The sequence below is a fragment of the Nipponia nippon genome, unplaced genomic scaffold (genome assembly GCF_047370975.1).
Source record: "Nipponia nippon isolate SJK-2023a ecotype South Korea unplaced genomic scaffold, ASM4737097v1 scaffold_3, whole genome shotgun sequence".
NCBI classification, from domain to species: domain Eukaryota; kingdom Metazoa; phylum Chordata; class Aves; order Pelecaniformes; family Threskiornithidae; genus Nipponia; species Nipponia nippon.
The window spans coordinates 2670716-2696386 of record NW_028262347.1 but is presented as its reverse complement, the minus strand read 5'-3'; the positions used below and the strand labels follow the sequence as shown (position 1 = coordinate 2696386).

Sequence of the window (25671 nt, the reverse complement as noted above, 5' to 3'; positions counted from 1 at the left end):
GATTACATTGTCGTTAATGGGGCTACATTTTGGGTAACCACAGAATGACAGAGGTGGGTTTTCAGAATTGTATCATCCAGAGTGATTATTATTTCATGTGTTTATTAACATGTTGATGAAATTTAGATACAGCTGTTCGAAAACACTTACTTTACGAAACTGTTGATGTTGGGTTTGTGCGAGACAGAATAATGTTTTGTTTTCAGTTGTTCTGATTTTATTAGAGACAAACTATTTTAAAAAAAGCATCTGATGTGGGTTCTGTTTGCATTTCCCCAGAGTGTTTGTTGCTCTGCCGCACAGTTCGAATAATGCGACAGAAGGAGCCATCAGGAGTTCTCACTGTGGGTAGGATAAGCATTTGTCTGCAAGGGGGACCCAATATCGCCCAAGGAGTCTTCAGATCTGAAGGAACTGTATTCAGGAAGGCTTTGGGGGACACAAAAACACGTTCTGGCTTCTTGGAGCAGGTTAAGCATCGCTGAGAAGCTGGCTGAGAGCCTGGCCAGTGCGGGACTGTGCCCTAGTAATGAAATCACCCACCTGCCTGCCCGGCCCCATGTCCCCCATGGGCATGGGGTAATGAGAAAGATTAAAAACACCCTGGCAAGCTGTAATTCTATCATATTGATGCTTATGGGCTTTTTTCTCTTTTGTTTCCTCATCTTCTAGAAAGCCTGCTTGACCAGGAATGTTTCCCGCAGCAGTGATGTCTACCCAATACAATCTTAACGCAGCAGAGCTTCCTTGTGGTCATTCTCACATTTTCTGTCTTACTGATGTTATTCAGAAAAAATGTGCCTTATATTCTCTTATATTACCTCCTGTGAATTTTAAAATTCAGTATCACTTAGGACAGTGCAGGTTGAGCCAGTATCTTCTGAAAGCTCTAATAAACATGTGGCAGCAAATTAAAATTACATGGCTGACTGACTTACTGCCCCCAGCCATCTGCCTGTCCCTTCAGTGGTTGCTGCTGGAGAGGCGAGGATATCTGATCCACTTGTGAATCAGTTGCTGAAAACATCTAGTTTTCACGGTATTTTCAAGCAGACGTACCCTGATCTCTGTTTACCTTAATATATGACGGTTGGACTCGATGATCTTAAGGGTCTTTTCCAACCTTAACGATTCTATGATTCTATGATGTGGAGTGCTGTGAAGGTTTGGGAGAAGATATCCCTAGATCATGCTATCAAGTGTAGTGGAGGAGATGTCTTGGCCATCGAATTTTAATCCATCACCTCATCTCTCTGAGCCCCTGAAGATATTGAGATCTGCACTCCTACATGCCATTGGTGGGAGCAGGACACTTGGCTCCTTGGAAAACCAGAGCTGTTGTATATCCCATGTTGAAGGTTGTCAGATTTGTGTCCTGCTGCTCACTCCTCTTCAGCTCCTGAACTTTTAAGAGATGATTTTTTTAATCTGGCCCCATGGCTTGGACAGCAGGCATATTTGTATGGCAAACATGGTGCTATGAAGATATTGTCTACGCTTTGACTCTTTTCTAGAAGTAGGTATTTGGGGAATGTAAGAGCTACCATAAGAAGACTTACCCAATCTTCCCTTCCATCTTGGGAATGGTCAGGAAGAAGTGCTGTTGGAGCCTGCTGTAAAAAATAAATAAATAAAATTAACTGCAGGAAATCTTCCCTATTCATTAGGCTTCATCATGGTCTCTGATAGTTCAGCTCGATCCCTGAATGCTGCATGCAATATCCTTTCCAAATCACATTAAGTCTGACAGCTCTGGATTGCCTTGATAGATGTGTAAACGGTCAGCCCCGTTGTGAATGCCACCGAAACCCGTGCCTCCCTGATACCTTCCATCGCTGAATCTAATCACGCGCTCCCGTGTAAGTGAATTCTGAGCTCTCATTACGCGTCGAATAAAAACTATTTGCTTGTTTCAGTTTTGAATTGCCAGTAATTAATTGAGAGTCCAGCGAGGTGTGAAAATAGGTCTGATATTTTCCCTCTAGGCTGGATTTAGAAGCACAGTGCTGAAGGACCTCTTGGGTCATGAAGTCCCGGTCCCTGCCATCAGATGCACAGCATCGTATAATCTGCTTTTCATAAACATATTAAGTCTGTCTTCAAAGCAGCCAGGCATTCATTCCCCATAGCTCCTCTTGAAGGGTATGTAGAGTTCCGTTGCTTTAGTGCTTTACTGTTCCTCTAATTCCAAGCAATAATAATACTCAAGGCTGTTTATCAATGCCTGCTCATGCAGGCTGCTGAGTTTGGTCCACCTCAACTTTGCCGTCTCTCCCTTGGGGCTGCAGGGGTGTAGGTAACTTGGAGTCATCTGCAAATGTGTCTGCTCAGAGCTCCTCAGCCTTTCTGCTGCTCAGTAATGAGTAAATTAAACAACGTGAGATTTGATATGGAGGCTTAAGACAATCTTCTTCTGTTACAAATGGGACATTTTCAGTGGCAATACTTTCGGCTGTCTCTTGCCCAGTTTTTGATCCAAAACTTTGCGTTTTGCTCCGGGACTTAATTTTAGTGATTTTTTTTTTTTTTTAAGGAGCAGACCAACAAAACCTTTTCAGAGGTCTGTATTTATTCAGTAGAAAGTTGAGCTGTTTTTCAAAGGACTCAGGCTTATTATAAGCCATTTCCAACTTCTTGGTCAAAGTGTGGTCTCAGCAACCATGGTTTGGAAGAACTTCCAGATTCAGTAGTAAGGAATGCTTTATCTTTGTGATAACTGAACTACTCAGGATCACCTTGAGCACTTGACCTCAGCTACTTTTGTTCCTTGAGGTCTATCAGAAAACACTCTCTGCCTTTGAGTTCCTCAAGCCGAAGGTGTGTCGGCGAGTGAGATGACTTGTGGGTGAATGGGACACAGGAGTGAGGAAGAGATTTATCTGACATGGGGTGATGGATGTGCTGTGCACGTTCTCCTTCTGCCTCTGGTGTGGTTGTGCAGCACTTCATAGGCTTTGCTGCCTGCACTGAACGAGCTCTCTGCTTGCCCTGTTTGCAGCTTGGAGACAAATAGGAGAGAGTGAGAAGGGACATTTAGATTAAACAAGACACCCCCTAATCGTGGGCAAAAGACTGTATGGGCAGGACAACAGAAGTCTTTGCTGTATCACTTGCACTACTTGATCCCATTCATGGTTGGCCATCAAGTTGCTGAATTAACACAGGGCATAGGCGTTCTCAGGCTGTCTGAAAAATGGCAATGGAATAGTTTTTTACCTATGTGTTACTGCGTGGTCCACCACCAAGAGTACCCTTCACTGCAGAAAGCCAATTGTGAAAACAGCTTTGCAGCCCGTGAGGGCCACACCGGTGGTTTTTAGGCGCAGAAGTCTTGTACTAGAGAAAGGTTTCATCCCCAGTGCCATCCAGGTCTAATCTTCCAGGTTTTGGCTTCTCTTGACGTGGAAGATGCAAAATTTGCCAACGTAGGTGTGGAGTTGGTTTCTTGAAAAACAGAGCTTGGCCTGACTGCTCTCACAGCTGGACGTTGCAGGAGAATTTCCTCCCTTTTTCAAACAGGGTGCTCTGTAGCAACAAGCAGTGATTCTGCTGAGAGAAGAAAGTTTGTGTATACAGTTTGGCCAAAAAAAATAAATTTTTCAAGGGTATTTAGTTGGCTCTTCACTTGGGGGGAGTTAAGGAAATTCTTTTTGGAGAGATTATATAGTCACATGCCTGCTTCGTTCTACTTGACTGGAAGATGCATAAATATAGATTGACCCATGTTGCAGTAATGCATCTTCCCTCTTAAGCACTTAATATTTAAAATGGCTCTTCGCTCTCCAAAAATTCCCATGTTTTTTGCCCAGTGGCAGTCCCAAAATGTCTAACTGCTTCCCACCCTGTACAAACTCCAAATGGGATGATTGTCCCATTTCTTCAACACTTTCAGTGCCTTGGCACGTCCGATGCGTGTTCCCCATCAGGCCCGGCCACGGCTTTTACTGGATAAGAAGAAAAATGTTTCTCCTACATAGGAATGAAACAAAAAAACAAGCAAGCAGTATCTGAGTAGTAGCCTGGTAGTAGGCGAGCTACTGTAATTTGCTCCTTCTACGTGGACCTGAATCAAATCTGCTGCCATTAATTGCAACAACATTTGATGTCGGAGACAAATTTCTCCTCTGCTTTCTTTGCATTCAAAGCGCTACTCCCAGAGGCAGAAAGACAGCACAAGCGATCTTGAGTGCCACCTGGCTTCCCGATAAAGCTTGCATTTCATCTGGTTCACTTGTCGGCAATATCGCTCCTCTTAGCAGCACGGCATTGCCAGAGAGATCTTGCAAATATGACAACATTCAAGAGACAAATTATCTCCATTCAGAGTTAATTTCTGTTTCCCAGCAGGGCTCCGCTGTGACCCTGCTGGGTTTGGAAATGCCGCTGTTTGGTTAATAGATGAATGTTTTGTGGATGACTGTATCTGTGCTCTGCTGGTGCCAAGTTTGGCTTCCTCTGCTCCCTCTCCTTCTCACTTGCAGCCAACATTGCGAGGCCTAAATGGATTTATTCACAGGACAATAACTTGACTGTCATTAGCATGGGGAAAATAATGTATGAGCAAGCGATAAAACAAAATGCTCATTCTCTGCCATCCATAACTGCCTGGGAGGTCTCTTAAAGATGTACTGTAGGGAGCCATCTGCTCGGAAGAGGAGATGGGACTGTCAGGAAATGATACACAAGTTAGAGATGGGAAGGGAAGATCTATAGTATCATCCAGACCATTTGCTGAGCGGGACTGCTCATTACTGCTCTGCCCGCTCTGGCTGGGAATTGAACAATGGCATCTCCGCTGTTATTAGACATCTCTCGTAATGAGCTGACCCAGTGGGTCTTTCATTTCCCAATTTGATCTCCCCCCCCCCCCCACCCTAGAATGTGATTTGGGGGAAAAGACATCTTCTTTTTCACCGCCCTTTTGCTGTATTTTGGAAGCGGGATTTTGCGGTTGCGCAGGGCTCTGCGTTTCTTTGCTACGACGGAATTCCTGAGTTAGAAGCAGATGGTTGCTGAACTGCTGAGTAGTTCATTAGTTCTTTTTGCTCCTTGCAGGGAGCTCAAAGGAGTAGGAAAATTCATCACATAGTGTGGGAAACTGTGAAGTGCAACAGAATACTTTTTTGCTTCAAGTTTGGTTTGTTTTTTTTGGATTAAGGTAGAGGTCTGCGGGCAGACCATGATAAAATACCATAGCAGCATAGCTGGGGTCTTGGCAGCCTGGGTATTGTGGTTGTGGAAGGGGGAGAGGACAAAGTTGGAGGAAGTAAGGGTTCCCCTGACGCGTACGTCAGGGTTTATCTATAGGAGTGTTCCTCAACACATGACATTTGATTTTACAGTGCTGGGCAAACAGTGCAGCTGGCTCCTAACACAAATATTTACTGTAGAGCTTGGCCACCATCCAGACCTTGTTTTATGTTGAAAGGTGTTAGATGGAGCTCTCTGAGAGCTTTTCTTTTTCCATCCCTTTCTACGTGAATAGGATGGTGAAAGTTGCTTGTGCCTTGTCTATGAGATTCTCTGCAAACATCCAAGTGATCTGGTTTTCACACTGTTTTAAGCTGGTGTGGCCAACCTTTCCTACTGGAGATGGTCAGTCTGAAAGGGAAGGTGTCCTGTAGGCTAATGGCATTTTCCAGATTCATCACTGCTTCCCAGAAGGTGTGCTACATGAATATGGCTTTCCCGGTTTCCATCCTCACGCCATGGCTCACACTTGGAAGCATCCTGCTTCAGAAATGGTCCCACAGTTGGACCTCTCATCAGGTGGGGTCTGAGTCAAGAAGAGGCAAGTAGCTTTTTTCAAGCAGGAGAAAACAGTGTTTTAATAGCATTTAAATTTTGCACCCAGCCCATGAGTCTCATTGTAATTGCTGCTTGTCTTTGCAAGAATCAAAGGCTGGTGGTGTTTGTTCTCCCATCTCCTGAGCAGAAGAGTTTGTCAGACCTGAATCTCCAGGGATTTGAAGTGGTCACTCTGTTTTGATTAATGCAATGTTAATACAAGCTGTCGGCTACTTGGAGAGAGCTGCTCTCAATCTCCATGCATGAGGAATTTCAAAATAATCCTTTGGGGACATCCAGGGACAGAACTGTGATCTCCTTAGTCTTTGATGTGTAGAACATAAGGCTTAATTTATTGAATAAATCACAAGTGATGCCGTCACATGCAATGTATGAGTTTTCTCCTCTCTGTGCTTTTTGGGCAGAGCACTTAACACTGCATCTTCCTTGTTGGGCTGGCGCTGGACTCCAGTCCTGTGCAAGGGCACCCTCAGTTGTCCTTAAATTGGTCAACTCGAACCCTGCTCATGTCACAAGAGTAAACGCAGAGAAGTAAACAAAGGGAATAAATGAAACTATAGAGCTTTTAATTCCTCTGTTGCCTTTTGCAGGAGAAGAGGCAATTGATCCTTTTGTAGTTTCCAACTTAGGAACTTCTGCACAATTCCAAGCGTTTTATAAAATTAAGATTTCACATGACTAAGGATATTTGGATTCTATTTGTGTGTGTAGACATATGTGAGTGTGAATTTTTACCTCAGGTATGTTGCCTCTCATTTCCTAGTGGCTTTGCTTTTTGCTAAGCCGTACCTGGGAGGAGGAGCCGGGGAAGCTGTTCTGAGAAGACCTCAGCTCTACTAAGGTTATGTCTGGAGGTGGTTGGAAGGCATTTTCTTGCTGACTTGTATTGTGGTTTCTCCATACCAGCAACATATTTGCAATCCTTTGGAAGCAAAGGAAGTCAGGGCTGGGAAGTCCAGTGTCTCTTGTCCTAGAGAGTCTAGCAGTTAGAGCATCGGCCTGTGCAAGAAGACATCCGAGTTCAAATCCTTGTGCTGACTGAATGGTCTAGGAGAAAAATGTCTCTCCATTCTATTGGTTTCCTAACCACTGAGACAGGCAGAGATCTGTTTTGTCTATAAATAGCATTTCAGTACAGGTCTGTTCTAATGCACATGTGGAAGAGGTCTTGATTTTGCCCATTCTGTTGGGGGCAACCTAAATTAGAAGCATCAGAAGTTGCTGTGAAACCAAGTTGTCATCCTTTGGCCATCGCTGGCCTCTTGTGTGCATTGGAGTGTAAATTCCCCTTATAAATATTTTTTTGCCCCTTTAAAACTAAGATCAACCTTAGCCCTGCAGAATCCAGTAGTTCCAACTTAGTGGCTATTGATGTGGCCCATCAGTCATAGCTGTCAATGGTAATGTCCAGCCCCGTGTGCACAAGGCTACATTACGTGTAGCAACAAGTTCTCCACAAAACTGATGTAGTAAGGGTTTTAGCAAAAATACAGCCGCTGAGTTGCAGAAATCCATCTCAAGTTAGTTGCTGGTAGGTGACCTTTAAAAGCATTTTGAAATATTTGAGATTTCTCTTTTTTACTCTCTAGTTCCCGCATTTAGAAAAGGATCGTGTACAGATGAACCCTAAACTACTGTTTAAGGAAAAAAGGCTTTTATAACTAGTTGAGGGTCCTTAAACAAGGCTGAGTTGGTCTACTGTTTTTTACAACTGCCTCTGGGAAGAGGAAACATATACTGTCCCTGTCATTTAACGGCATTTTCATCTGTGTTCGCTTATAAAGTCAAGCAACAGAAAACAATACAATAAATTTAACTGCCAATTTTAATATACTTTTGGATGTCTTAGTAGGAATTGAATCCATTGCACGTAGCTATCTGGACCCTTTTATAGGGCCTTTGCACTCTCCTCATGTTTCCCAAAGATTGCTTTGGGAAATACAGAGTTCTTAATCACATTAATTATAGCTGAGTTAATGAAGAGCGAGACAGAAATGTGAATTGCAGTGCTCTAAGGTGAGGTTTGAGTGACCTGTGTCTTTCAGGAACAACCCTATGTTGGGTGCTACCTTCTAGAAACCCACTAGTGACATTGGTCTTATCACTCTACATTGTAATTTAACCCTACAAATGTAGCTTTTAGACACTTGTTCCAAAATCTGACAAGTGGGCCTGTAATTTCAGTGAAATGGCCTCTTTCTGATTCTGGAAGCTCACCCTGGGTTAGCTCTTAGAGCTCAGCCTGGGTTAACTGTTAAGCCTTTACATGTAGTTCGTGTATTTATTTGGCCATTTTGTTTCTGGTGATCTTTTGCATTTTCATTAATTCTTGTTGAATTTCACTCATAGTTACAGTCTTTGCATTGGTGTCCACATGGGCACCATAAATCCAGGGGCACAATATCATCTTCTTTTAGGTGCTCAGTCCTGCTAAGCCATTCTCCATCTATCATTTCCAATTGCTTTTGTTGCTGCATCAGCCAGCTGCCCTTGGTGTGGTCACTGTGTCTTTCCAGGAGCATCCCTCCTCCACATGGGGCATGTCTATGCCGTCTCTCTAGCAAGAAACTTTTGATAAGTAAGTACGCTTTAAATGCTGGGGCTCCAAGACTGAAGAAAATAGAGCTCGGAGCACATAGAGTATTCATAAAAAATAATACAGATGGGTCTTATTCTCCAAACTGGGCTAGCCATATGAAAACATTTCTTAAAAAATGAGGTTCACTCTGCTTCCAAAATTGATGGCCTGCTTCTGAGCATCATTAATTTCAGGGTCCGCATTCAATTTGTATCGTGTTGCAGCTGCTAATGATGCTCTAGAGCAGATATTACAAAGGAGGAAGAAAACTGCCACTCAGTGCATGGGAAATAAATCATCACCTTGCCGTGAGTTTACCTGTAATTGGGAAAGTTGTGTAAAATCCTAAGAAGAGCCAGTTCTGGGAATATTCAGGGGGGCTGAAAATCTCAGGGACGAGCTTTTCAGCTCCTGCAGTACAAACTGTGCTTGAAATGACTGGATGTTATTCCTTTTCATTGCAGCCTTGCACAAATGTATATTGATTAATAAAGGAAGAGCGTGGCCTGTGCCTGGCACTTTTGAGTGATAAACAGTTATGCGGCAGTAAAGAGGGTATATTAAAGGGTAAGAGCTAATGACTTTTCTTGTGTATGTAACACATTAAAACCAGCATGAAGCTACAGCTATTTTATCATGCTGCTAATGTCCCTGACAACATTCACTTGGTGAGAGTGAATGAATGGAAATCCATTTAGAGAAGTAAATTAAAATACCTTAAAAAATGCCTTTAATAATAGCTACAGAACTCAGCAGGATCAGAAAAGTGAGAGATACAAAAGACCTATTAAGTTATCCAGTCCATCTCCCCGCCAAGGCAGCGGTATTCCTTATTATGCAGTTACTACTGTATCAGTCAGTGTAGATTTAAATGTCTCAAGTGCCAGTGCCTGTGATGGGAGAGTAATCTAAAGGCTGGAAGATTGGACTGTCACAAACTTTCCCCTGTGTGCAACCTAATTTTGCCTTCCCTGCTCATCTCCTGCACTGCCCGTGTGGATGCGCAATGGGAATAAATGGAGGAAAATCCTTATCCAAGTGTTAACTTTTGTATGTCCTGCTTTTTAAGCTTGTAACGATGCTGAGTTAGCAGCCTGCTTGGTATCGGAGACACATGTTTGTTTGTTTGAAGACTATCAAAAGACACCTCCTCGAGCAGATACTTCTCGTCCCGTGGCTGTGATTTACAGCAGAGTGTTTTCGGAGGTGAGAACCGCCTTGGCAGGGGATGCTCAGTGGCTTCTGCTGATGGTCCGTCTCCAGCAGGATGGAGAATCCGATCCCTTGTTTGGCATGCTGGCAAGCTCCTGGGCACTGGATGAGAGTTGACGTGCTGAGAATTCCCATTTTCTGCAGAATTTGGGAGATTTGAATAGTTCTGGTGTCTTTTTGGGGGACAGATTTGCATTGCTAGTTCTGGAGAAGAAAATGCCATTGCTTTTAGGTGTTTCTGTGTCAAAGCTTCTGGGATGGCAAGGTGGTTTTGTTTGGCTAGTTGTTTTTGGGCATCTTTTGCCATGAGATGTATTTGAGCTCAAAATCAGAGTAAATGCATCTGATCTCCAGTATAATCAGCCATAGAAGTTCACCCAGTTATTTCTGCATCAAGTCCATAACTTCGGTTTAAATGTAGCTTATCTTTCAGAAAAGCATCTCTGCTTGATTTAGAGCCTTGCAGAGATGGCGAATCCAGCACGCGCAATCGCAAGGTGTTCGTGTGGTTAATTACCTTCACCGTTAAAAACCACGTAGCTCATTTCTGCTCTGGTATGATCCAGTTTCAGCTCCCATCCGCTGGATCTCGTTATGGCTGCCTTAGAAGGCTTAAATAAAATAAATAAGGAGCTTGAAAAATATTCTAATGTCATAGGCATTCAGGAGGTCAAAAAGAAAAGTTTTTTTTCCTTTTTCTACGCAAATGTCTGAACAGGAGAAGTGTCATGATAACCATCAAGTCTAGTTCATCTGGGCTACGTAGAGCAAGCAGTTGAGCGGAGCATTTCTCATTGGAAAAAGCTTTTCATATGTAGTTATCTAGTCACATCGTTCTGTCTTGATGGTGGCAGAATTGGTTTCTGGTGGGACAAATGAGCTCTGGTCTCGTACATGAGGGAACATCAGTCTACAGCGGTCACTAAGGATAGTGAGGAAGAGCTGAATTGCAACCCAGATGTTAAGTCCATGTCCTACATGATGGAGAAAGCATGAAGGTAGATGTTGGCCGATTTTGACCTGTGATGCTGTAAGAGGGGATGTAGTTTAATCAGAAATTTGGGGAGATCTTTCTAAGAAAACTTCTCCTTGCTGTGAAGCGCAATCTGGAGCAAAAGCCTCTCTCAAATTTGGACAAATAATATAACAAAAAAATTGCACCCAGCAATGCCCACAGTCCTTGTGCCTCCTCTCCAGCCCTCCCTGGCTGTGGGATTTGGCCTCACGTATTGCAGAAAAGGCACGTGTGCGTTTAGACTGTGCGGGCTTTTGTTCAAATTGCAGAGCCGATGAGTATCATTTACCTTTTTTTCAAATCGTTGCAGAGCGTAGTTCGAAAATACTCGTGGCAGACTCCTCTTTCTGCGCTTTAAACAGTTGTGATTGATTGCACACTTACTGGACTTCAGCAGGGTTGGCCACAGTTGACGTTAACTTTCTGTATAATACAGGCTCGTGTGTTCAAATTACGGACTCTGTGAAATCTTAAATAATGAATATAGTGTTTAGAGGAAGAAAACAGTTCTTCTGCATGGTCAAAGGTAATACAGTAATAAGCAGATTTTACGGTACATGTTCTCCGTTTAAAAAAAAAAAAAAAAGTACGTTTTGCTCTTCATCAATATTCTAGTTCAGTGGAGCAAGTGTTTTCTGGATCCCACAGTGCCAGGTAAATAAGAACTATCCAAGACCTTGTTTGTGCACCCATTTAGCTGCTGCAGCATCACATTTAAAGGTGAGAGAGAAATACAGCATATCCTGGGCTCCCCTTCACATCTGTGGGGCTGAAGGCGCTCAGGACCTCTCCAAATAAAGCCCATAAAAAGAAAAATATCACCTGCAGTGAAACAGGCAGAATTTTAGTTTGAAAACAAAAAATCCCTCGGAGCTAGGAGCATTTGAGAAGCAAAGTTGTAGTAGGATGTAGTATAACCATAGTAACAGGCAGGATTCTGCAGAACTGATACTGGAATAATGAATTTTGCTGAACAAAATGCTGTATGAGAAAAGTAGGCTATCAGATTTTGAGACCGTAAAAAGAGTTTTTGCATTTAAACACGTATTTGAATTGATACATACTAAAAACTCCAGCCCTTTGTAAACCCTGGATGTGCCACAGAAGAAAACAAATTGAAAAGCCCCCTTATCGCTCAGTGTGAAATAACTGCTAATCAGTGAAACAGACGATTTAGACTACCATCTTTCCTCTGTTAGCTACAAAATAATTTTTAGTTGGTTCAGGGGTTGGGTTTTTTCTGTTTTAGGGGGGGTAACCACAGTGCTGATATGCTGAAATAGGGGTGCAGGTTGGCTCTGCGTGGCAACGATGGAGCTGGGGCAGCACCCAGCTCTCCTGCCCAGCCCATGCCCGCTCCCCCGGCCACAGGGCTTCTGTTGGGTGTTTTTCAGACATCAAATAGGTTTAAGCAGCCAGTTAATCGCAATATTCAGGGGAAAACTGGGTCCTCAGCTCCTGGTTTTCAGTTCTGAATGATTTCCGTCTCTAACTCCACTCTGGTAACATAATATCATCTAATGAGATGAGAGAATAGTTTTTTTCAGTGGCCTTGCAAGATATTTGTTTAAACTGCTGGAGTTTGGGCAAAGGGAGTAAATGCATTTGTGTTTTTTATCTCCATCTCCCATTGCCCTTCAAGGCGCTGACAGCACTTGATATTTATCAGCTCACAAGAGCCTGTCTGGGTATTTAAGCAGCTCAACTGGTAAAGCAAAGCACCGGTAAAGCAAAGCACATGCTGGGAGATCGCTGCAGAGCTCCGTTTCACCCGCCTGCCAAGTAACAAACCGTTATTAATTGACAGCAGAATAACCAAATTGCAACTGGCAGCCGAATGCTGCGGAGCATCGCGGGTCAGAGCGCGGGTGGGGGCACGGGCTGGGGAGGCAGCTCGGGCAGGATGGCTTTCCTATGGTAGAGCTGAGCGCCTTGGGTGTGATTTTGGCGACGCTCCCATGGCTGCTGGAACACCATTAGTCTCTGTAAATGTCCTAATAAAATTAGTCATCGTTTTAATGAATCACAGAATCGTAGAATAGAACAACCCAGGTTGGAAGGGACCTGAAAAGATCATTTGGTCCAACCTCTTGGGGGGAAGGGAGCCGAAATGAGATTATCCAGCACCCTCCCCACTCACATCTTGAAACCCTCCAGCGATGGGGATGCTACCACGTCCCTGGGGAGGTTGTTCCAGTGGCTGACTGTTCCCACTGTAAAAAATGCCTTTCTTATGTTGAGATGAAACCTCTCCTGGTGCAACTTGTACCCATTGACCCTTGTCTTCTCCATGTGGCTCCTTGTGAAGAGAGAGCCTCTGTCCTCTTTGTAGCCACCCTTTAAGTACTGGATAATGTCATAATAAAATTAACCCCAGATCCTGGATCCTAGACCCCGGATCCTATATAGTATTTGAGGAATTGCACATTTTTATGCAGAATTCTGCATGCCAGGCCAGTATCTAAGAGCACATTGAGCTCAGTCCTCTCTCTCCGCAACCCCATTACGTGCTAGAAACACTTAATTGCATCTGGTGGCATTTATGCTGGCATGATACCCAAGTGCAGCGATGGTGAGCTGGGTTTCAAAAGTTTCCATCCCCTTTGCACTCCCGCAGGCATTGCTGTGCCGAGGGAAACGCTGCGCAGCCTCTGGCCCCGCTTCAGGCCAAGCAGCTTCCAACCTGGAAGGAGATGAGATGGAGCCACTGAGCAGAAAGACAGAAAAAATACTCAAACAAGATCCCAGGTGCCCTGGGACTGGTGGGAGCATTTTGCCTAAACCTCCTCTGTTATTTGAACACTTGCGTTGGGCACGGCACAGGCAGCAGTTTTGCAGCTGCCTGCAAAGAGATTCAGAGAAGTGGGATGGGAACGGCAATGGGGGCCCAGAGGGGAATGAGGAAGAGTGAAGTTTTGGTATAAGAAAAGAAGCTGAAATGGATCATTGCTGGATGCTGTTTCCTTGGGGCCTGCGTTAAAGAGGGGGACTTTCCCGGCATGCAGCTTTCCCCAGCGCACGCCGTGGGGCAGGGATGGCATCCCGCCGGGACCCTGGCTTACGGCTTTGCAAGATGCTTGAGCCCAACGGCGAGATGCCAGGAGACCACCCCATGCTTTGCTGGCCTTCAGACAGATCCAGAGCCAGCTCTCACCGCGTGCCCATCAGCTTCATTGCCTCTGTCCCAACCTCTGCAAGTTAATTTCTGCAACTCATCGCAGAGCGAGGAATCAGCCTGACACCCACAGGTACTACAAGAAAGCAATGCCAGCCTTCCCAGTAGGAAAGAAGACACTCCACGATCTCCTAAACCACAATCACCCAGTTTCCAAGTGCAGCTCCCAGCTCTGCACCCCACCTCCACGGGAGGAACTGGAGCAATTCGTGGGGAAGTTTGTCACCGTCATGGCTGGTGACACGGCACCCGAGACAGGTGAGGCTGCATCGAGCGGAACAAATCTATATGGATGGTGCGTTCCTGCTGGGGCAGGCGAAGGCTTCCTCCTCTGACACGGTGATTTATATATTTGCGGCTCTTGCTGGAATAGTAGTGCCCCAGCATGGGTCACTGGAGCCCTCTGCTGAATACACCTTCTCAGTGCTGGGAAAGGAGGATGAATAATGGTTTAGAAAGGAAGATGCTGTGAATTTAACGTTTTTGGGGGTAGCTGAGAAGCTGTAATTAAAAAAAAAAGAAAAACCAAAAAAAAACCCAACAAGAAAACGCACGAATAAATGTTGCATGTCAAAGTGTCAGTGTGGGACGTAACCACCGGTGTCCTTTGGAAATGGTCCCAAACCCAGAGCTGTGGGTCAGCTCTGAGCTTGAAGATGCTTGAAAACCTTACATCTCTCCTGTCCTGCCTTTAATTACAGCTGTGCTCCATACAGCACTTTCTAAATCATGGGGTGTCAGCTATACTCCAAATTAAAAATTAGATTAGGCTTTATTTCCTTTAAGGCAGCCACGTCCTGCACTCATCTGGTGCCGTCCTCTGCCAAGGCATCTCGAGGAGATTTTTAAGTGATGGGCAATAATATACTAATAATTGACAACCTTTCCAGTGCCAAGGTCTCTTCCTCCATCTGCTGTGTTTTCAAGAGCCCGTCACATAGTGAAGACATCCCTGCACAGGTACATTCCCATCTTTGCCTTCTTCCCCCAAGAAAAAGGAACCAAGGGAACAGGCATGGGAGAAGCTGCAATTTCTGCAAAAAAAAAATATTCAGGGTGGAGATTGTTCCTCTAATCTAAGTGCTCCTCGCCAAGAAGTTAGGGAAAACAAAATGACAGATTGAAAACCTGAAGGTTTGTGTAGGCCTGACCTGTTGTTTTGAACTTCTGCATGTTGGGGAATCATTGGGGAACCATCTTTATTGGACTGAAACTGCATTTTAAGGGACTTTAGGGGAAGTTTAGGTTGGGTATTAGGAAAAACTTCTTCAATAAAAGGGCTGTCAGGCCCTGGCCCAGGCTGCCCAGGGCAGGGGTTGAGTTCCCATCCCTGGAGGGATTGAAAAGCCAGGGAGATGTGGTGCTGAGGGACATGGGTTAGTGGTGGACTTGGCAGTGCTGGGTTAACGGTTGGACTCTATGATCTTAAGGGTCTTTTCTGACCTAAACGATTCTATGGTTCTATGACCCTTGAAAACATACCTCCAGCTGCATCATTTTACATCGAGTGCCCTCTTGCTGTAGAAGAATTGAGTCATTTTAAAAACTTAGGTGGGGTTGCAGAAGAGAATAATCCCAAAGGGATTATTGGGATAATACCTCTGGGTCTGCTTATTCTCCATCCCTCTGGGCTGGTGGAAGCCCTGCGGTCGGCGTGTAAATTATACCTGCCCTGGAGCTGCTTTATGTTTCCTAAAGCATCAGCACAACGGAGAATAAGGGCCGTATCAAGGAGTAATGATAAACGTTTGCAAAATACATTAAAGATAAAGCCCACGGTGTTAATCACGAGTGGTGCTGCTCTGTTTTATCCTATCACCTCAACAGCAGCTAATGGACAGGAGGTCGTAAGAAGGAATTTCTTTTTATTTTTAGTAGCCTTAAGACTCTTTTAAAAGCTTCACCCCGATGTGCTGTAGGAGTAATGAATCATACCCTCGGCGTGATGTTAGGATTCAGCACCACGCAGCGTTTTCAGGTGCGAGGAGATGAATGTTGTTCTGTGGATGAGTTTCCTTGTTAGTGTGGGTTTTTTTAAAAGGCTTCATTGAAGTGTCTTGCCATAAAATTATGCTTTGATCATATCCATTTGCTGTTAATGAATCCAGATGGGTTAGAGGCAACTGGATTGTAACTCTGATAATACGTGCGCTGCCTTTCATTTTCTCGCACGGCGTTTCAGAAGATCCTACGCTGGCCCAGCTAACGAATCCAGCTGTATTAACGTGGCCTAATGCATCCTCATACATAGCATCCCCAGACACACATGCAGATGTGTCAGGATTGCTTTGGAAAAGGTTAAAATGTTACAGAAAAATAGCCATTACATATCTGGGACTGTCTTCTTTCATATGGTAATCGCCTTTTTTCTTTCTTTTATTTTTTTTAAATCATGCAAGTGGCTTTGTATTTCCTTTAAATCAAAAGATCTTATTCTAAAATCAAGATATTGGCAGGAGCTTAGCTGTGATTTTAATGTTGTTGTAGAGAGGAGAAAGTAAGTGGGAGAAACTACGCAGAAACCAATACCTTCTCTTTTAACATACAGTCTTCGGATTTTTAAGTTGTTTGCTCAAATGTTGAGTTATGTCAAGAAATAGAAATGGGGAAGGTCACAACCAGGTTTGATTCCTCTTCATGTGGTTGCACGTCCAGCCCATGAAGTTTGCTATCACACAGGGATGCCTGGAAGGACAGATCCTTCCCCTGGTAAGCTAAGAAGCATCACTTCATAGCATGGGTCTGCTGAAAATCCCACCCACGTCTCACCAGCGAAATACCAGTGGAAAATGAAAAGTATGACTACCCATGCGAAGAGGAGAAGAATTGCTTTTGTCTTCCAGGTTGCTACATGAGTTTTTCTTCCCTGTGTGTAAATGTTAACTTTAATGCCTCACCCTTAAGGATCAGGATCAGCCCCTGGAAGGAGATTTAGATTTGGACTGAAGCTGCACAGAACTTCTCTATTTTCCATTTGTGCAGTCAGAGATGTTCCCGTGGCTCACGTCAGCAGGTTGGACAGTCGCCTTTTCCTCTGCTGACAGACCAACGCTGGCCATGGGAGCACCTTTAAGCCGTCCAGGTGCAAAGTCAAGCACCTCTGCTTAACCCCGTGGCACTGATTGTGGTCATTGGTGCTTGAAGGTTGAAGGAGAGCAGCTCCTTCACGAGCCCAAATGCAATGAAGGTGTGATTATGCCCTACCTCTAGCCCAATGGATCTAATGGATCTAATTTCCCCAAATCACTAGATAATTTTCCCACCGCATTTATCAGCCCAGCATATGTGGTTTTGAGTTTACTCTCAAGGGAAAGGTGCCAGATCGGTCTCCCATTGTCGTGGCATTTGGGTGGATCCTTATCCTCGCCAGCAGCCAAGCAGAGATAGCAAAGAGCCTGGGTGACACCTGAATCCTGCAGCTCATGAGCTGCGCTCACACCTCGGAGCCTGTCGGTATGAAAACAGCGTCCGTGGCTGCTGCAGCCTCTCTCTGCAGTTCTCTGCTTCGTTTGCTTGCGATGACTCTGGGCTGCAAGGCCTTTAGGGTTGGTAGTTCTCCGTGTGCATCAAGCTCAGGGTGGGATTGAATATTTATTGAAACACAGATACTTGTACTAACAGGAGAAGCAGCGTAAACAAGAGCATCTGAGAGGCAGCTATGCCAGACTACATTTTTGTTTGGACAAAATAATCCTAAATTGTTGCTAATTACAATATGAAAGATCGGTTAATTCCTGTGATTTGCTTAAGAGCAAGCTTAATAAGATACAGGAGCAAGCAAAGAGAAGGTTGGGTTTTTTTTCCCTCCACGTACCGTTGCGAGCCAAGGACGTATCGGGAGCAGCACAGGCGGTGACTAAGCCTTCACTGAAACCCCCACATGCTAAGGAGTCGTGTGCTCTGAATGAGGATGAGGTTTGCAGATGCTTTTTTACCAAATCAGGGACAGGTAGCGGAGCCGAATCGATTCCTGTCACTCAGGGGTTGCTCTGGAGGAGCGGGATTATGGATCAGAGCGATGCTGCCGCACTTTAATCTGGAAATCAATAGAGAGACGGAAGTTGGGCTTGCGGGGATATGGCAGAGACGGTGATTCGGAGTTTGATGAGATTTTTGCTCTGCAAACAACTGAGTCACTAACTCTTCTTCACGTCCTGATTAACACAGAGAAAGGGCTAAATTCAGCCTTGATGCAGCTCTCTCGAGGTCCCTGGGGTCCCCCTGTATAATTTGAGGGCAGAATTTCTCAAATGAACCAGGGCTCCCAAATGCTTTGGTCTCCTCCTTTGCCTTTGTGCATAGCTCAGGAATAACCCTTCACTCTACCGAGCCTAATATTAATTCAATTTATATCAGCCTGGGACTTCGATAACCTCCCTTCTGTCTTGTTTGTAGCAAACAAATTAGATACAGCAGGCAACGTTATAAATACAAACCGCACCAAGTCACCTTGGGGTGCCTCAGAAATTCCAAAATTCATACAGGACTCTTTAAAGCTTTAAAGCTGGACGTTATCAGATATTTTGGTACCTCCTTCTGCAGGCTGTCCAAACTTGCTCATCTGTAGGATGTGGAGCAGCATTTTCAGTTTGCAGATTTGCACTGTTGCTCCTGTGATCGTAATACACTGCTCGGGGTAACAAAAGGATTGCAAGGTGCTGCTTACACCTCAGCCGCCGGCAGAAAGCTCGTGCCCTGCACGTGCAGTTTGTATGAATGGGAGGGGTGGGTGAAATCCCTGGTCTTTAGGATGGTCTGCAATCTGTGAGTCCAGAATTATTGGTCAGGTTGAAATTCTCAGGGTTTGCAAGTCCAAGCAGAGCTCAGCGAAGCTGCGGGTACCTGGTTCCTCTGAAAATCACACTTTTGCATTTTGAGGTTTCATCTAGGGAAGGAAAGACCTGGTGAACTCCGCTGGTCCTGACCCACTGGCTCAGAAATTAAAAGTGTCAGACCTGGTATGCAAACCCCTAAGCCACCGCGCTTCCTCTCTTGCATGGTTTCTGCTTTTTCCTCGTTGGTTCTGGTTTACATCTCTTGGTGGCATGGGCCGCTCCAGCATCTGCTCAGCATCGGGGAGCATCAGCTGTACGGTTGCATCTGTGACGCTAATTAGCAAAACATGAGAAGGCTGAAATTAAGATTCACGCTGAACCTGCTATTCATACTTGTGCTTTTCTTTCTTTTCCAGAGCACGGTAATTGTGGAGAAGACTGTTCAAGACCTGATGAACCTAATGCACGACTTGAGCGCCTATTCGGATCAGTTCCTCAACATGGTGTGTGTGAAACTCCAGGAGTACAAGGACACCTGCACCCTTGCCTACAGGTACAGGCAGGCTTGGAAACCAATGTATGCTGGAGATACTGCTCTTGGGCTTTTGCTATTTGGCAGAAGTAGGAAGGAGCTACTTGTAGAAATCATCTCTGCTGGGACCGTCAAAGATCTTTCTTTCTAGATGGGGAAAAAATCTGAAATAGTGATCGTTGGTATATGAAGAATCTTGGTTTCCCGGTGACTTTATACACATCACGCTGTGGTTTAGGCTCTTTAAACGTGGATGACAGTGGTAGTAGAGCTTAGAAAGCCCATGGCTTTTCTCTTGATCAGGCAAAAGGTGACCTCAGGTTGGAGATGGAGAGTGTAAGGCATCATCTTTAACATAAATAGCTGTATATAGCTATTTCTTGCTTGTAAAGCAAGTCAGATCCTTCTCTTTGAGTGTTCCCAAGAGATTCAGCTATATTTTAATTAATTATATTGACATTTGGGTATTCAGATCTCATGGCAATATAGAAATTAGTAACCACAACACACCATATAAATACACGCACACTGGTTTTTTTGAAACTTTCCCAAAAACCTTTCTGTAAACTTATTCTTTCAAGGGGTCATCAAATGGTCTATCCTGGGCTGTCTTTGTTTATCAGCATTTTTGGGTGATGGGTGATCTGCTTCCCCAACCACAGCGTGGTCCCACTGGGCACGGGGTTATCATGCCGAGATGCGGGGATTAAATCCTTCGGATACCTGCTTTATCATAGATTTCCTGGGTAACCGTCGATAAGTAACTTATTCTCTGTACAGCCCAGTTGCCCATCTGTAAGATGGCCCTCCCTGGAGAGGGGGGCCAGAACCGTGCCCCGCGCCACGGGGATGAATACTTGCATTGAAAGACAGTAAAGATGCTGTGGCAATACGGGCTATAATAGCTGCTGTACATAATCTTCTTTAATGGCTAATTGAGGCTGGCGATAGCAGGGGAATCTGAAAAAGCCCCTTGTGTTTTCTGACCAAGAGCATTAAGAAATTATTTCCTATTGCCTGATTTCATTCAGGAGAAGCTTCAGCTGGCGAGCGTCTGTGTACAGGCTCATTATTATTATTAATAACGCCAAGAATAGCAGTGAGCACATATGTGGGCTAAACTTCATCTGAGCGCTCGTGTAAATTGGTAGCCGCGTGTGTGCCGTTGTCCAAAATGCTCATATTTTATATGAAACTTCACTGACTTGAGCCAGACAATAGATGTAATTTCTTTGGCTTGAACTTAAAGGTCCTTCCTTCCTTCCTTTGCTGATACCATTCCTGGATTTGGCACCTGCTGAGGAGTAATTAGGACAGCCCTAATTTGGCAATATCCTGATTACAGCAGGAGGAAAAACAGGAAACGTTCTAGTTTTGCTGCTAGCAAATGACTGACTGAAATAGAAATCTATATACATTTCAAATGATGCAGAGGAATATAGCAGCTACCCGGCTTTCCCGGGGCGAGCGGTTCGATCCATGGGGACGTTATGCCCTCTGCAGGGATCTCGCGTCGGTACGGCTCCGCGCAGCCTTGCCCTTTGGTCCAGGGTTTTCCCTGGAGGTTTGAGATGGATAAATCCTCATGTTGATAAAGTTAGTGGAGGAAGGATCGTTTATAGCTGCTTAAAATCAAAATAAACTCCCTAGAGCTGCGTATTGATATGATCAGGCGAAGCTATCGGAGCAAGGGAGTGTGTGTCTGTTCTTGAGATGTCAAGATAGTAAGAATTTGAGAAGCCAGAGAGATGGTTTATGCAAGATTTGCACATGGCATTCGTTCCTTCCCCATGTGCATGTGTTTCTGGAAGGGGAATATGAGCAAACGTGGATGAAATGTATTCAAATACAGGCTCCTCAAAGCAAGACTGTTTTATTCGGAGTCCTTTGCAGAACAGATAGCTCTGTCAGGACATCAGCACTAAGAAATGCACAGCTGAGATTTTTCATGTTTGATTTCCAGTTGGCTCTGATTTTCTAGGGAATGCAAAAAAAACCAAACCTAACAGGGGTGGAGACGAAGGGATTGGACATTTATATAAGTAGCACTATGGATTTTCCTGTTTTAATTGATAACGAATTTTGGCAGCATATTAAATCTGATCTAGGTGTCTTCTGCAAATTATGTGTTTGTAAGAAGTGCAATTTCAGTTTGACTGTTTACAAATGTGAGTTATGTTTTCTGACTAGTTTATGAGGGGTTAGGGATTAAAATGAAAACAAAAATGGGAGGCAGAGCCACAAAACCTCCTGCTGTCTTGGCAGTGCTTTTCTTAAGCCTTGTCCAGCCCACGTCTAGCTGCTGCTTCAGCAGATTGCTGTGAAAGAAGCTCTACTCATGAGTTAAGCTTGCGTAGTTAAACCATTTTTACAAGGCTTTGGGAAATACTGAAAGACCATAGAAGGAATCACAGGGACAGGAAAAAACCTGACCAGTTCAGGGTAGCTACCCTTGACATGAGTCTTTCTTTTTAGTCTCTTCCCAGCACCCTTCTCAGACAAGCTTTGCTGTCTTGACCACTAAAACTAATCTCTTTCCATGTCCTTCTACAGAAATTGGCCCCACGTTTAGTTATGTTCACATTGAAGTTGCACAGTCTTATTTTGTTGTCCAAATTTAAACTCTGTCCTGTGTGTCCACCTCCTTCTCATCAATCTTCATCCTCTCCCCTTTGAACAACCATCCTCTTGCACGTTTTTCAACCTATCTGAAGTCTGAGTAAAGGCACCCGTCACCCAAATGACTCTCTTTGGTCTGTAAAAAGAGATGGACATCTCCAAAGAGTGATTTGCCTTAATTAAAATGTGCCTAAACTCTCTGGAGGTGCCCAGCTCTCTCCATCGGCTGTGAAGGCAGCTTATGGTGACCAGCCTCCTGGCTGAACTGTCTTAGCTCAATCTGTAAAATTAGGTGGGGTAAAACTGGGCCTAAATCTCTCCAAATGATGGAGGGAGAAAAAAAAAAAAAATCACAGTTCCTGCTTTCTAGCCAGGCAAAATAAAACTAAGCCCCTTTTTATTGATAAGGAAATGAGGAGCAGATTAATTCATCCAAGGTGTGGGGTCTGCGGTCAAACAGGATTTCTCGAGTCCCCGGGAAATGCTCTTGCCACTCAGTTTACTGCTTCTTATTGGCATCTTCCCCTTCTTGCATTAACTTTTTGGGTTTCAAGTTGTCTTTTTGACTCTTTTTGGGCAGGGGTCTGTCTCCCTCAGACCGTTCAGTACCTGGCACACGCTGAGCACGCTGCTTTTAAACTCTTAGCAGTGCTCAGCATGGAAACATCATCTCGGCCTTGGAAGGAGAAAAAAATTATTCAAAAATACATTTGGCACAAGGCAACGGAGTCCAATTAGCCCCTGTGGCCCCAGATGTTTTCCTAATGAAAAGCCATGGCTGCCCAGCTGTGTTGGGGGATGTTCCCCATCACTCTGCTCCCAGCTCGGGGCGACAGTGGTGCAAATCTGGGACCATTACCACCAGCAGATGTTTGCTGGATAAAACCCACTGAGCTGTGGAGGGACGAACCCTCCTCACTCATGTGCCATCACCTAAGTGTTACACCTATTCCCTACCTGCTCCCGGGAGCTGGGTACAAACAGATGGCGTTTTCCTTGGCCCGTTGAGCTGTGAATTAATTAGTTGATTATGGCACTGGTGGTAGCAAGTAACCCTATTACAGCAGCAGGAATAATTACATAGGCGTTGGGAGAAGGGGGGTGTTTGAGAGGAAGCATTCTGAGCTGTACTAAAACATGTCATCCTGTCTTGTGATAATTTACTTGAGGACCCGAATTAGATTGACATTGATAAGAAGTTACGGAGGTTGAAAACTGGCTGAGATGCTAGAAAGAAAAGGTGGGGGAAAAAGGAGGTTTTAATTGATGGGGAAAGCTGGGCGTCTAATGGAGATCGGGGTATGTACCACCCTGTTTAACATCTTCCGTAATGAAGGGGTGTTTGGATTAAAACCAACCTGTCAATAAAAATCAGGAGGTTTTGCAGTCATGGGAAAGAATGGGGACATAACTCCAAGGGACCCACATAGCGGTGGCAACGTCCCAACATCGACTAATTTGAAGCTGCCTATTGATTTCAATGGGGAATTTGGCTTAGGGCTGCAGTGGCTCGTGGACCCATGAGTCCCACATGGCCGAAAGGTGCGCAAAGCAGGAATCGTGTGGGTTAGGCCCTTGGAAAACACTGACCCTAGAAAAGCAAGGCCACCAAGCTCGATTTGCAGCTTGCTATAGCAGCTAAAGAGCCTCCCCTCTCTCCTCCCCCGACACCCACTACAAAAAGCAATAGGATATTTGAGGACAGCAGATAATAACGATCATAAAACAGAGAGGTAGCTCTGTCCTCTGTATAACTCCCATCAGAAGACTCCCAAAGATGACTTGCATTCGTAGACAACTGAAGGGCTATGATAAGGCTGTAAATAATTGAAGAAAGTAAATAGTGAAAGTGGTGAGTGCTGAGGCAGCTGTAAGGGGAAATAACGGGGAGTAATGGGATGAAATTGAGTAAAATAAAACATGAGCACAGTATCAGGATTTTTTTTTTGTCCAAGAGTTAGATTTGTTCAACTGTGAAATAGACTCCCAAGGGAAGGCGACTATTACTTTAGTCATTTAAATCTGGAGAGGACAAAGCACTGGCTAATATATTCAATGGAACAGTTGTCTTGCCTTGGCAGAAAAATGGCCAGATATCATGAAATTCAGTTTTTCCATCTCAGATGTCAGAGATTCTGGTGGAGCTTTTTTTTTCCCCCTCGGTTTTCACCGGGGTGAAAAAAAGAGAGCTTATTTTGTTAGCGGAAACACACCAAGTTCCTAACAGCAGCAGAAGGCCAAATTGAAATTTTGACACCGAGGTCTTCTGTGGCTGGAAGCAAAATTCATTCTTTTGTCTGTGGCAGATTGAACATGAAATTTAAAGAGAAGGAAAATTTATATGTAAGTGCATGTGACAAATTCATTTTCACAAATCGTGTGTACTTACTGAGCAGAGGTTGTTTTCTTGGTGGTCGGTGAAAGGAGTGATAGGTTGCTCTGTGCTGGTGGGAAAAGCAGTAATCTGCTCTCTTTCAAGGTAGATCAACATTGGCTCCTATCTCAGTGCCTTTTTCACTGTTTTCCTTTTCAAAACACAGATACGCAGTGTGTTGTTACTTTTATTTCTATTTATTGACCAAAACATACCTTTCAGGAAATTTAAAATGAGACGGGTTAATCCACATCAACCCCTTAGAAATGTGTGGGGTCTTCATTGTGATCTTGCATGACCCTTCCCAAAACCACCTGAATGCTAGTGACAGCTCTGAGCATCTCTTTGCCCCATGCAGCATCCTGGCTTGGATCCAGAAGTGTGCAGCTGAGTAAATGGGAAGTGTAGACTGGACATTAGGAAACATTTCTTTACCAAGAGGGTGGTCAAATGCTGGAACAGGCTTCCTAGAGAGGTGGTCGGTGCCCCAAGCCTGTCAGTGTTTAAGAGGCATTTGGACAATGCCCTTAACAACACACTTTAACTTTTGGTCAGCCCTGAATTGGTCAGGCAGTTGGACTAGATGATCGTTGTAGGTCCCTTCCAACTGAAAAATAGTCTATTCTAGCCTATTCTAAATGGCTCTGCAATATCCACATTGAGCTGACATGGGCTGAGCCAGCACAGATGCGTCCATACTGCAGCACCCAGCAACTCCAGTTCTTGGTTGACAGACCCAGTGTTGAATGTCTGCATCTCTTTGATGCACAAAGTTTCTATCCATGTTGGAGGAGCCACTTCTTCTGGGAGACAGTAACAGAAAAAGATCTGTCTGGCATTTACACTTCTCCAACCCCGTGCATTGTAGGACACAGCAAAAATGCATTATTTCTAAGTGTCTTGTAGCCTTATGAGCAAGGGGTGGTGGGCGTTTGAGGGGCAAACACAGGTCCCGGGACCTTTTCCGTATTTTTGCATAGTAGAAGGTGATCAGTCTCTTAGCGCATGAGGGAGATCTTGATTCTGTTGTTAACCTGCAGCTAAGCCGCTCCATAGGAACAGGACCACTGAGCCCTTGTCTTTTCAGATGCTTCCTTCCTCAAGTCACACTGTGCTGGCTGCTCGGTGGGTTTGCCACGTTCCCACTACAGAGGGCAGAGAAGATCCCACTGCTGCCCATCAGAGAGGTCACCACCATGCTTTTGCTTTGAGTGATGTGGATGGGTGGCACCAGTCCAGACTGGTCACCATGCAAGGACCTCCTAGGAGAAGAGCCTTCCAGATGCTCACCAGAGAAGGAAATCAGTGATAGGATCTACAAGGAAACAGCAGCAGCCTTAACTCCCACTTGCCTGTTCTAAGAGGTAGAAAAACACCTCCCAGATCCTTGTGGTCTACTGAACAACCCAAGAATGGGAGAGGACTTTCCTCTCTCTACACACCAGCGTGCCAGTGAAGTAGCAAACATTGACAACGACTATGCTGATGGTTGTTCGTGAGGAATCCCAACACAAAAAACAGGCAGCTAATTGACTCCCCCAAATACAGCATCCCATTTGTCTCCTGCAATTGCCAGTGAGGAT

At 44.6% G+C, this 25671-nt stretch overlaps 1 protein-coding gene across 1 annotated transcript in view; it reads left to right on the top strand.

Moving 5' to 3' along the window:
• Positions 1–25671, top strand: part of EXOC4 (exocyst complex component 4) — a 410988-nt gene that overhangs the window by 318630 nt on the left and 66687 nt on the right. Inside the window, exon 12 of the mRNA XM_009462605.2 lies at positions 18980–19116. Coding sequence (XP_009460880.1) covers positions 18980–19116 — 137 coding nt within the window. The remainder of the gene's footprint in view (positions 1–18979; positions 19117–25671) is intronic.